Source organism: Coenobita brevimanus, chromosome 84 (assembly GCF_032717465.1).
Source record: "Coenobita brevimanus isolate Jiangsu-jjx chromosome 84, ASM3271746v2, whole genome shotgun sequence".
NCBI lineage: Eukaryota > Metazoa > Arthropoda > Malacostraca > Decapoda > Coenobitidae > Coenobita > Coenobita brevimanus.
Genome location: NC_137037.1, coordinates 1,807,361 through 1,819,860, shown reverse-complemented (window position 1 = coordinate 1,819,860; position 12,500 = coordinate 1,807,361). Strand labels below are relative to the sequence as shown.

The window sequence follows — 12,500 nt, the reverse complement described above, 5'->3', positions numbered from 1 at the left end:
GTGTGTGTGTGTGTGTGTGTGTGTGTGTGTGTGTGTGTGTGTGTGTGTGTGTGTACGTGTGTTAGCCTGGCGGTTACTATGCTTTAAATATCAGTGTGTGTGTGTGTGTGTGTGTGTGTGTGTGTGTGTGTGGAGGGATCGCGGTTACTATTCTTTAAATATCAGTGTGTGTGTGTGTGTGTGTGTGTGTGTGTGTGGAGGGATCGCGGTTACTATTCTTTAAATATCAGTGTGTGTGTGTGTGTGTGTGTGTGTGTGTGTGTGTGTGTGTGTGTGTGTGTGTGTGCGTGCGTGTGTTATAATTCCCTCGTTATGTTCACATTAGATAACAAAAATTCGGGGAGAACAGAACAGGATTAGGTTCTCTGGGCAGGAAGGAATGAACGGGGCATAACATTTTTCCTACTCCGTACAGTCGTGGTCAAAAATTGTGTGTGAGAATCTATAGTGAAGGATTTACAGTTTGATTCAAAAGGTGTGTGTCTGTAGTGGAGGAAATACAGGTAGAGCCAAAAACTGTGCCAGAGTTGGTGATGGCTATAGATACCTACCTCCACTATCGCTGACTTTAAGGACACACTTTTTGACTCAGGCTGTACCTCTTGCACAACTGTTGGGCCAGACTGTACATTTACCCTTTCAGTTCAAGGACGCAATTTTTTTCTTGCTTTTTCCTGCCGGTTTTATTCAGGTGATGGGGAGACTTACACCTGAAGGGGTTAATCATAGCCTCCCTTAACCCCTTCACTTCAGAGGGCTCTCCTGAACTGAAGAAAACTGAAGCTAACTATAAACGAGAAGAAATACGTCGTTGGTCTGAAGGTGTTAAATGATATACCATGGAAATATATCAACTATAATTATATCGTGTGGTATGCCAGGTTTGATATGGCTACTTGTATCTATGTTACAGAATTACATTATTAAAACAAATTACAAAAGTACATTATTTGGCCAGTGTATCAAGTAGCTGTTAAAAAAAAAGAGATTGTTTGCTTTACTTGTTAAGAGATGAGTTATTTTGCTTGTACACTTTATGCACTACTGTATTTTGAGTTGCAGTGCTTATTATTAATGCTTACAGTATAACACAGCCCATCCAGTCACATTTGCCACCGACACCTGCCTGGTAAGTCTGACACATTAACACTCTCACAGGAGCCTGAGGTAGAAGATATTTGGAAGGACAAATCCCCATCCCCGACGAAGGCCCAAACCAAAGACACAGCTGGGCAGGGGCAGGCATGGGAAGGACCCGCCGACCCTGCTGGGGAGGAGGCTGGGCTCAGGCAGGAAAAGGGCTCCCCACCTGTCCATATAATCAAAGGGGTAGAAATAGTGAGACAAGAGTTCAAAGACACTTTCCAGGTTGAAGAGGAAAGTGAGGCCTTAGTAGAACGATGGTTTACGTCTGAGGACAGTGAGACGCGATCAACTGTCAAGCAGGAAGAGAGCTCAGAGACTTATACTCAAAGGATGCAAATGATTCAGGTAGGTGAAGGGAGCCGTCCTGAAGCGATGCTATACTCGCCAGCAGACACGGCAGATGAGGCGCTGATTGAGAGGTGGTTTGAGGTTGATGAGGCAGCGACACAGGAGGCTCACGAGAGGTCAAAGTGGGAGGAATCAGCAACAGTAGACCAAGAGTATGATTCAGATCAATCTCCTCCTCCAAAGAAGCGCAGGAGTTTGCAAGTTGTTCATGAAGTATCTACATCGAAAGAGGAGGAGGACGTCGAAAATATATGGGCTGAAAGAGGCGCGTCTCCTCCTCTGAGAACGCAGCAGGCTGAAGCGTCTCCAGAGGCCACTAAATTACTATCCGTTGAAGAAGAAGTTGTTGAGGGAGAGGCTGGCATCCAAACTGGAGACGTTGGCAAAATCAGAGAATCTCCTGAGCACATTGAGGAAGAGCTTGATTTTTGGGGAGAAAGGGAAGTTTCACTACCACTTAAAACGAAATCTGCAGAGACATTTGACACCACTGGAGGTCAAGAGGATACACCACAATCTTCTGAACAAACATCCAAGAAAAAGCAGCCTCAGCAACCAGAAGATGATGTTCAGGTAAAGACAGATGACTTTCCTTCAGAGGATATTGCAAAAGAGATACCTGAAGCTTCAAAAGAGGCAGCATCTGAACCCCCTACAGAAGAGGCACCATCTGAACCTGCTATAGAAGAAGCAGCATCTGAACCTGCTATAGAAAATGCACCATCTGAATCTGCTATAGAACAAGCACCATTTGAACCTCCTACAGAAGAGGAACCATCTGAACTCGCTATAGAAGAGACATCATCTGAACCTGCCATAGAAGAGGCACCATCTGAACCAGCTATAGAAGAGGCACCATCTGAGCCTGCTACAGACGGGACGGCAGTTGAACCCTTTAAAGAAGAAACTAAAGAGGTGACAGCTGAACCTCCTGCAAAGGCTCAGGAAGAGTTTGACTTCTGGGGCTCAGGGGACACCTCACCACCATTGAAGCCAAAACCTTCCCTGATTCCTGAAGCGGCCACTAGTTTGCTACCTGAAGAGAAGGCCATTGTGGAAGCAGAAAAAGAATTGCCCACTGAGCCTAGCGATAAAAAAACACGTGAAGTTCAAGTAGAAGATATTGAAGGGAAGACACATGAGCCAATTGCACAAGCTGTCGAAGAGGAAGCAACACAATCCTTTGTGGAGGTGACAAAGGAAGAGGATCACGATATAACTGTAAAAGCTGTGAAAGATGAACCTCAAGAAAGAATTACTGGGCAAAAGGTACATGGAACATCAACAGAAATTATCGAAGAGGAGACTCAAGAGACGTCTGTGGAAAGTGCTGGGGAGAAAGAACCTGAACCTCCCAAAGAAGATGATGAATTTGACCTCTGGGGTTCAAGAGATTCGTCCCCCTCACTAAGGCCAAGACCTGTTCTTGGCTCTGGCGATGTGGATCAATTACCTGTAGAAAGTGTTGAAGAAAAGCCACATGATTTGCCTGCAGATATTGTTCAAGAGACTGAAGAAAGTGACAAGGAAAAGGTTCAAGACGTGACTGTAGAAATTATTGAAGAGAAGCCTGTGGGAATTAGTGAAGAGAGGACCCACGAGCCACCTGTGGATATAGTTGAGGAAAAAGAACCTGAACCTCCTGAAGAAGAGGAATTTGACTTCTGGGGTTCAAGAGATGCATCACCACCACTTAAACCAAAACCTGCCCAAGAAATGTCTCCAGAAGTTGATGAAGAAACTCCTGAAGAAATTGTTGAAGAAAAGACTCAAGAAATACCTGTGGAAATTGTTGTAGAAAAGACTCAAGAAATATATGAAGAAATTGTTGAAGAAAAGACTCAAGAAATACCTGAAGAAATTGTTGAAGAAAGGACTGAAGAAATACCTGTGGAAATTGTTGTAGAAAAGACTCAAGAAATACCTGTAGAAATTGTTGAAGAAAAGACTGAAGTAGTACCTGTAGAAACTGAAGAAGAAAGGGCTCAAGAAACACCTATAGAAATTAGTGGCGAGGAAATTCAAGAGAGACACATGGAAATTACTGAAGAAGAGAAACCACCTGAACCTTCTGAAGAGGAAGAATTTGACTTCTGGGGCTCAAGAGATGCATCACCACCACCAAAGCCAAAAGCTGCCCTTGCCCTTGAGGAAGTGCCAGTGTCACCACCAGATGCTGAAGCTGCTGAAGGCACTGCTGAAGCCTCTGAAAAGCTTGGCGGAGAAGCAGATCTTGATACTCCTGAAGCCAGTGACCAGACGGTGCCTGAAATGCCTGTAGATGTTACTGATGATAAAGATTTTGGAACCATCTCTGAGGCAACTGGAGATAAAGGGCCTGAACTTGTTATTGAAGAAGTTGAACCCATAACTGAGACTGCCGAAGATAGAATGCCTGGGCTTATTATTGAAGAAGTTGAACCCTGTCTTGAAGAAAGTGGGGACCGGACACCTGAACCCATTGCTCGGTACAAGACTCAACCACTTATTGAATTAACTGAAGATAAAGCCGATAAAGCACTTGAAACCATTATCGAAGACACTGACACCATAACTGAGGAGATCACTGATAGAACACCTGAACCTAAAACCCCTGAAGATGTTGAAGATAAACCAGCTGAACCCATGACTGAACCTCCAACACAAGACGTGGAAGAATACTTTGATTTCTGGGGTTCAAGAGAGGCTTCACCTCCTCTAAAACCAAAATTTGCTCAGCGTCCAGAAGTATTGTCCGCTGAAACTATGTCAACCGAGAGCACATCCGAGCCTCTCACAGAAGCTGTTGAAGGAAAGTTGCCTGAACATGGTATAACTACTGAAGAAATTTCCCCTCAATATTCTGAAGTTGCCAAGGAGTTGTTGAGTCAGCCGTCTAAAGGTGTCGAGAAAATGGTGTTCGAATCAACTGAAGCTAATGAGAAAAAGTTGTCTGCTGAAGTGGTACCTGAACTGCCTGAAACTGTAGATGAAAAGTTGTCTGTTGAAGGGGTATCTGAACTGCCTGAAGTTGTGCGCAAAAAGTTACCCGAATCTCAAATTTTTGCTGAAGAGAAGTTTTCTGAATCTGCCGCAGTTAGAGAAAAGTTGTCCGATCCCTCTGAAGGCTTTGTAGGACAGTTGCCAGAATCTCTCAAAGTTGCTGAGGAGTTGTTATCTGGCGCTCATGTAGTTGCTGAAGAGATAATAGAACCCTCTGGTGTTCTTGAGACGCTAGTGCCAGAAGGTTCAAAGCAAGACCAAGAGGATGATCTGGATGATTTCGACTTTTGGGGTTCAAGAGAAGCTTCACCTCCACTGAGACCAAAACCTTCTCAGAGTCTTGAGTTTGAAGATGAAGTTATTGATGTTACGGTTGAAAGTGTGGAAAAAGATGAGGCAGAAATTCAAGAAGCTGCAGAAGAGACCATAACCCGATTGGTGGGCGAGGAAAGGGAATTGAAATCAGTCACAGCTGCAGAAGAGAGGGAATCGGAAGAGGCAGAACCCGAACCTATTGGTATTGTTGGCGAGAAAGAGTTTGAACCTTTTAACACTGGGGAAGAGAAAACAATTGAATCTGGTGAAGTTATCGAAGAGAAAATATTTGAATCTGTTGAAACTGCTGAGGAAAAGCCATCTGAACCACTTGAACCTACTGAAGAAAAGCCATCTGAACCCCTGGAACCTGTTGAAGAAAAACCATCTGAACTCCATGAAACTACTGAAGAAAAGCCATCTGAACCCCTGGAACCTATTGAAGAAAAGCTATCTGAACCACTTGAAACTGTTGAAGAAAAACCACCTGAAGCCCTTGAAACTGCTGAAGAAAAGCCATCTGAACCCCACGACGAAAAGCCAACTGAACCTCTGGAACCTGTTGAAGAAAAGCCATCTGAACCCCTTGAAACTGCTGAAGAGGAAGTATCTGTCCCTCTCACTCATGTCCGGGAAGAGGAACTTGATTTCTGGGGTTCAAGAGATGCTTCACCACCCCTGCAATCGAAGCCTGCCCAGAGGCCGGACGAAGCCTCGCTGTTGCCTGCTTCCGAAAAAGTCCCTACTGAAGAAATATTGGAACTACCTGGAGACGTTACTGAACAAGGACCACCTGAACCCATCTTAATTGCCGAGGAGAAGCCAGCTGAGCAGCCCGTAACTGATGAAAGAAAGTTTTCAGAATCACTTATAATTTCTGAGGAGGCTCTGGAACCAATTCCTGTAGAGACGGCATCTGAACCTGTACCAGAGGATCAGGAAGATGATTTTGATATTTGGGGCTCAAGAGACACTTCACCACCACTAAGGCCAAAACCAACTGAAGAAATTAGTCCTCAGTTCACAACACAGTCCTCTACAGAAGTCATTGAGGGGGATGATTCAGAGCCCTCACATGTCGAGGAGCAAGTACCAGACATTCCAGCACACGACCAGGATGATGATACATTTGACTTCTGGGGTTCACGAGACGCTTCACCGCCATTGAGGTCAAAACCAGCTCAGACTCCCCCAGAACCAGAACCTGATGATGAGGTTGTGGTTGAATCCCTTGTGGAAGTTGCTGAAGAGAGTATGCCTTTATCTGCCTTGGTGACTGGAAAGGAGGTTGCTCAGACACCTTTGCCTGTAGAAGAGAGGGAAGGTGAGCCTCTTATCCTCGCTGAAGAGAAGACATATTTACCTTCTGCAACTGACGAAGAGAAACCACCTGAACCTGTTGAAGGAAAGGAAAAGAAACCTGAAACTCTTGCTGTTGTTGAAGATAAAGCACTTGAACCCTCTACAGCTGATGAAGATAAAACACCTGAAGCACTTGAACCCTCTACAGCTGATGAAGATAAAACACCTAGAGCACTTGAACCCTTTACAGCTGATGAAGATAAAACACCTAGAGCACTTGAACCCTCTACAGCTGATGAAGATAAAACACCTAGAGCACTTGAACCCTCTACAGCTGATGAAGATAAAACACCTAGAGCACTTGAACCCTCTACAGCTGATGAAGATAAAACACCTGAAGCTTCTGTAGTTGCTGAAGAGACAGCCATTGAACCATTTGCAGATGAAGATATGATATATGAACCAGATGCAACTGTGAAAGATACTGCGCCTCAGCCATCTCAGATTGAAAATATTGTGCCTGAACTTTCCCCAAAAGCCGAAGAAGAAGAAATTGATTTCTGGGGTTCAATGGAATCCTCACCACCACTTAGACCAAAACTTATCCAGAGTTTTGATGAAGCTTTTACAGAATCTGAAGCCGAAGTCAAGCCTGAAGCCCCACCTGAAGCCTCCATGATAGTTATAGAAGAAAAGCCTGAAACTCTTATAGCAGGAGACGTGGAACCAAAGAAAACTGAACTACCTGAGGAAGCTGCAGAAGTTACATCATTAGAATCATCTACACAAGCTGCGGAAGACAAGGCAGAAGAGCCATCCACAGAAGTAATTAAAAAGGAGATACCAGAACTACCCAAAAGAGTTACTGAAGAGGTAACCCAAGAATCTCGAACAGAGGAAAAAGAATGTGATTTTTGGGGATCAAGGGACTCTTCACCACCATTAAGATCAAAACCTATTAGAGGTCTTGAAGACAGCGAAGTATCAAGACCAGATGATACAGTTCCTCTTGAAGCTGTTTCTGAATCTCCTACAAAAGCTGCGGATGAAGAACCTTCAGAGTTACTTGTGAAACTTGTTGAAGAAAGTACATTTGATGCTCCTGCAGTGGTTATTGAAGAGAAAATACTTGAGCCTCGTAAAGAAAGTATGGAAGAGAAAGCACATGATACTCCTACTGAGGCAGTTGAAGAGATGGAAGCTGAATCTCTTGTACGTACTGAAGGAAAGGCATTAGAATCAGTGGGAAGTATTCAGGAGCAACTCCCTAAGTCCCCTACACTGGCTCAAGAAGAGGAGCTGGACTTCTGGGGTTCGCGGGCTTCTTCACCACCACTGAGAGCAAAGCCAAGCCTGAGTTTCGATGTAGGTGGTGGTGAAGAGGAGCAGACTGAGCCTCTTGTCGTTCACGATGAGGAGAAAGTCAAATCTGTCACTGACGAAGGGTATAGAGTTGAATCTGCTATGTCCTGTGAAGAGAAAGAGATTGAACCTATGTTGGCTGTTGAACATACAGAATCTCCTCTTGCTGAAGGAAAAGAATTTGAACCATCTCTAATTGATGAGGAAACAGAAGCTAAGCGTATATTATCTGCTGAAGAGAAAGAACTGGAAAGCCTCTTAACTGCAAAGGAGAAGGAATTGGAAGAGACCGTCTCGCTTGCAGAAGAAAAAGATTTGGAACTTCCTCTAGCTGCTGAAGAGAAAGAAATGGAACAACCTGTAGCTGGTGAAAGAAAACAAGTTCCATCACTTCTTGTTGTTGAAGAAAAAGCTGAACCACGTGTAAGCACTGAAGGAAAAGAAGTTGAACCAGGGCTAGTTAAAAACACTGAACAGTCTACAGCTGATGAAGAGAAACCATTAGAAGTTTCCTCACAAGATCAAGAAGAGTTTGATTTCTGGGGTTCAAGAGAAGCTTCACCACCGCTAAGACTGAAACCTGCGTTGAGTCGCGATGAACCTGTTGCTGAAGAGAAGACACCCGATCCTCATACAGCTGGCGAAGAAAAAGAGTTTGAACCTTCTTTAGTTGCTGAGGAGGAGGAAATCAAGTCTGTTTTAGGTACTGAAGAAGTTGATCCTGTTTTAGATGCTAGAGAAAAAGAAGCTGAACCCTTTTTAGTTTCTGAAGAGAGAGAACCTGAACCAAGGTTAGTTTCCGAAGAGAAAATGCTTGATATTCCTGAAGGTGCTGAACATGAACAACTAAAAATACTATCTACTGAGGAGAAATTGTCCGAAACTGCTTCACAGGTCGAGGTGGAAGAGTCTGATTTCTGGGGTTCACGAGACACCTCCCCACCACAGAGATCACCGCCCATCCAAAGACTTGATGAAATGAAAGATGTTTTTGCTGAAGCTAAGTCCGATTCCCCTGCAGGAATTACCGAAGGACAGTCATCTGAATTGCCTGTACAGGATATTAAGGGTAAAACAGGTGAAGAATTTATTGAGGAGTCATCAGAACCTGCTGTTGTAGCCAGAGGGGTAGAACCTGAAATACTGGAAGTTACCGGAGAGATGCTTGATACTAGTTTTGCATTTAAAGAAGAGATATTAAAAGTTTCTGATGATGTGGTTGAAGAATCACGTGAAACTGTAGCACAAGAACAAGAGGAGTTTGATTTTTGGAGCTCCAGAGAGGCTTCACCACCAATGCGCAGGCCTATGCAAGACAGTTCTGTTTCTGCTTTATTGGGAACAGTAGCAGGCAGAGAATCAGCAGATGAGGATGAGGCCGCAGAAGACCTTTTATCTAAGGAGGACAGTGCCTCCACCTCTCCCACGACTGTCGTAGAACAGGAAGAAACAGGACCTGAGGCCACTGAAGCAGAGGGTGCTGAAGTCAGCAGGGATTCTGATGATGCAGCACAGTTGTCCGAGGAGCTGGCAGATGAAAGTGATGACTTGCCAGGAGTCGCAGGTGAGGCTCTTTCTGAAGACACCTGGGATGAGGACACAAGTACACAAGCAGCCAAACACAAGACTTTTCACGAAAATGACCAGGAAGTAAAAGATGACTCAAGTGAAAAAGATGGCCAACCAGTTTTAATAAGACACACGCCTGAGCTCCTTAAAGCCAAATCATGCCCAGCAGGGGAGGTAGCCCCACCCCAGCCACTCCCCGACACTGACACGACACCTCAGCCCGCCGAGGACACAGGGACAGATCAGGGAGGCCGTGAGGGAGTGCGGGATGTGAAACTGCAATTGGTAATGTCATATTAGGTCGCTTAACCACCACTCAGAGGCTTTCCGCTGGGGGGCCGGGGGGGAGGCTCTACCCGACATATTAAAACCGTGCCCTAACTACCACACATAAAAACCACAAAATATAATACTTTCTTCCAGTTACGTATAAACAGTAACCTCTACAATAATCCAAGTACTTCATTCCCACACTGACTGTAGCCAAGCGGTGGATGACCTCCCGGCCCAAAGAAGCCCAGTACCTGCCTGCCTCAGTCACCCGTAGTTCCATCATCCCGGGAGCCTCTGAGGGCCGCGTGATTTCTTAGTTGTGGCGTCTCCTTCCTCACACTCACGTCTTGATCGCTCTGTCCTTCTCGCTGCTCAGCCGATGGTGTCAGACTGAACACGAGAACCTGGCAGCTGAAAAAAACAATCATTAATTCAAAAACACAAGTTACTCCTGGATTTTTGAGTAAGATTTTAACAGCACCACGGCCGAGCTTTTGATTATGGCACAAGAGGGGTTTCCATGATCTCACCCACAATGCACCGCCAGTCACCAGCAGCTAACAACATCACCACCAGCTAAACACCGCTAAAGTAACACAAGCTCACCACTGATACATTAACCTCCATGCTTTTTGCTTTCACATAAACTCCCCAAGGATGAATGTATTGGACGAAAGATTGTTGTGGGGATTTTGAAAACTTATTGTGGTTTGCGTTTGGAGCAGAGATGTGACCTGAACCGAGTGAAATTAGGAAAATTATATGAATTGGAATTTTGACGATAGGTTTTCCTTTTGTTTGATAGGACAGTCAAAGAGAGATACTTGATACGTTAATGAAGTCAGAGAGAGAGAGAGAGAGAGAGAGAGAGAGAGAGAGAGAGAGAGAGGGAGAGAGAGAGAGAGAAACCAAGATGAGGCAACGCATGAACTAAACAAGAAGGTAGGAACTCAATCAAAAACCACCAATTGACAGCTTTGTAGTTAGAAAATATCCCTTTTGTTCTGTAAGGCATCATTATCTATTCATTTTAGTCTTTGAAGATTGGCTTAGAAAGAGAGAAAACTCGAAAGTACGCGACGAACTGGAGAAACATCTATTTTATATTTACAGTTTTTTGATCGTGATGGTGGAACAAATTTACTGTGAATGTATTAATCGATATGGTACTGAAACTTGTACATTGTTCAGGTGTACTGCATACGCTCATCAACCATGGCCCTGCTCACATTAATACATTTTTTGGAGTTAGGACAATTGTACAGCTTTCATGGGCATTTATATTTTGACTGGTATGAAAAATTGTCTGAAGGCGGTAAAGACTATACAAGACTGAATCCCTGAACACCAAACACCATGACTGTCATTTGTAATAGTAATTGCCTTCTTAGAATTTAGAGTACATTAATAATAAGATTTTCACTTTATTATTCTTATTATAACAGAACGTGTAATGGAACCTACAATGCAGGGCTTTTTACTTTACTGGTCAGTATTTATGTTACTTAGAAAATGACCAGTTCATGATCCTTTATCTAATAATGTCTCCTTTTGCTTTGTTCAGTTATGTCAACTTTCTTCAGACTTTTGGAAAGCCACTATTTTATTTTATTTTTATAGGATGTAAAGCGAACATCAAGGTCTAATTTTAGCAAAGGACTATCAAAGGAACAACATAACTTATGCATTACAACAACTATGTCCAATTTTTGATTTATTTACGAGTGAAGTAGGTTAGGCGTGGATCTGTGAATTAAATGTTGTGACTATTTTTATTATGCCTAATTCACCTTAAGTTACTGTAAATATAATGATAAAATGTCCAAAATTTAGGAAATACTTGGGTGACAGTATTAACTTTTTTTTTTAATCGTGTGTACTTTTCATGTTGCCAGTCGTTCATTAGGAGAGAAAGGATATTCTTCCTATGCAGTAGACTGATACAATATTTCTCTCAATGTATATCTTAGGTCAGTGAGTGAGAAAGTGTTTGTGAATATATGTATATTTCAGTTGACTACCATTTTATGTGTGGCTTTCTACGGGGTATGTTGCTCACACAAGAGTACTGATGGACTGAAAGCTACACGATGATGGTTTATCGATTCCAGTGCTGTTTTTGTTGAGGACATTGTGGCGTTATCTTCGTGTCTGTAGCCAAGAATCAGCTGCCGGAACTCACACACTCACACTAACGCCACTAACATAACCACTGCGACGCACCACAACACCAAAGGCATGCCAGTAGCTCAAGTAACCAGGCACGATAGTTATAGCACACATTTTCCACTGACTACAAATATAATACTCTTTCTTACGTTTCCACATGCAGATTTGAATTTCAGTTGCTGTGCTTGCATAGGTAAAAGTTATTATTCTGATACATTAACAGCTTATCTGAGAACACAAGTACGATAAAGGTGCCTGTAAGTAAGTCTGACACAGGGACAACCTCACAGGAGCCTGAAATAGAGGACTTTTGGGGCGGGAGAGACACATCACCCCCAGCAAGGCGCCAGACCACAGCCTCAGTCGAGGAGGAGCCGCCATTAGAGGTTGTTGCAGGCGCTGCCGGGGACACTGGTCAGGAGTGGCAGGACATATGGGCCGGAAGGGCGTCCCCACCTGCACGACGCACAGTCAAGCATAAGGTGCAGGAAATACAAATAGAAGAGGTCGAAGAGCCATCGGAGGAAGATGACGATGATGCCTTAATTGAGCGGTGGTTTGCTTCAGAGGAGAGCCAGACACGCCCAGCTGCAACACAGAAGCAGGGCTGGAGCACAACTCAGACCAGGATTGTGGTTCAAGAAAGTGGGACGGAAACGAGAAGAGAAGTCACTGAATCCGACGTCTGGGGTTCTGGAGCTGCATCACCCCCGCTTAGATACCGACGGACGGTTCCATTCATTGACGAAGAGGAGGAGGACGAATATTATGAGGACCGTCATCATCTAATGGTTTCGCCACCCAGTTACCGGGAGACATCACCAGATGAAGCTCTAATTGACAGATGGTTTGACACTGACATTCCAGTGACGCAGGTGGTGCACGACGTACCACATTTAGAACAGCTGTTAGGGGAAGGTCTCAGACGAGAGGCTGAAAAACCCCCTCCCAAAAAACGAAGAAGTCTTGATGTGGTACAGGAAGTCTCGCCTCCAAAGGAAGCAGAAGAAGAAGCTGATTTCTGGGCCAAACGT

General features: G+C 44.1%; 1 protein-coding gene across 5 annotated transcripts in view; it reads left to right on the top strand.

Moving 5' to 3' along the window:
* Positions 1–12,500, top strand: part of Obsc (Obscurin) — a 543,345-nt gene that overhangs the window by 288,117 nt on the left and 242,728 nt on the right. For 4 of the 5 annotated variants that reach the window (XM_080280411.1, XM_080280412.1, XM_080280410.1 and 1 more), the window contains exon 15: positions 11,757–12,500. This exon is cut by the window's right edge and continues 522 nt beyond it. The exons of the other annotated variant lie outside the window; for it this stretch is intronic. In XM_080280411.1, coding sequence (XP_080136537.1) covers positions 11,757–12,500 — 744 coding nt within the window. The remainder of the gene's footprint in view (positions 1–11,756) is intronic. 5 annotated transcript variants of the gene reach the window in all.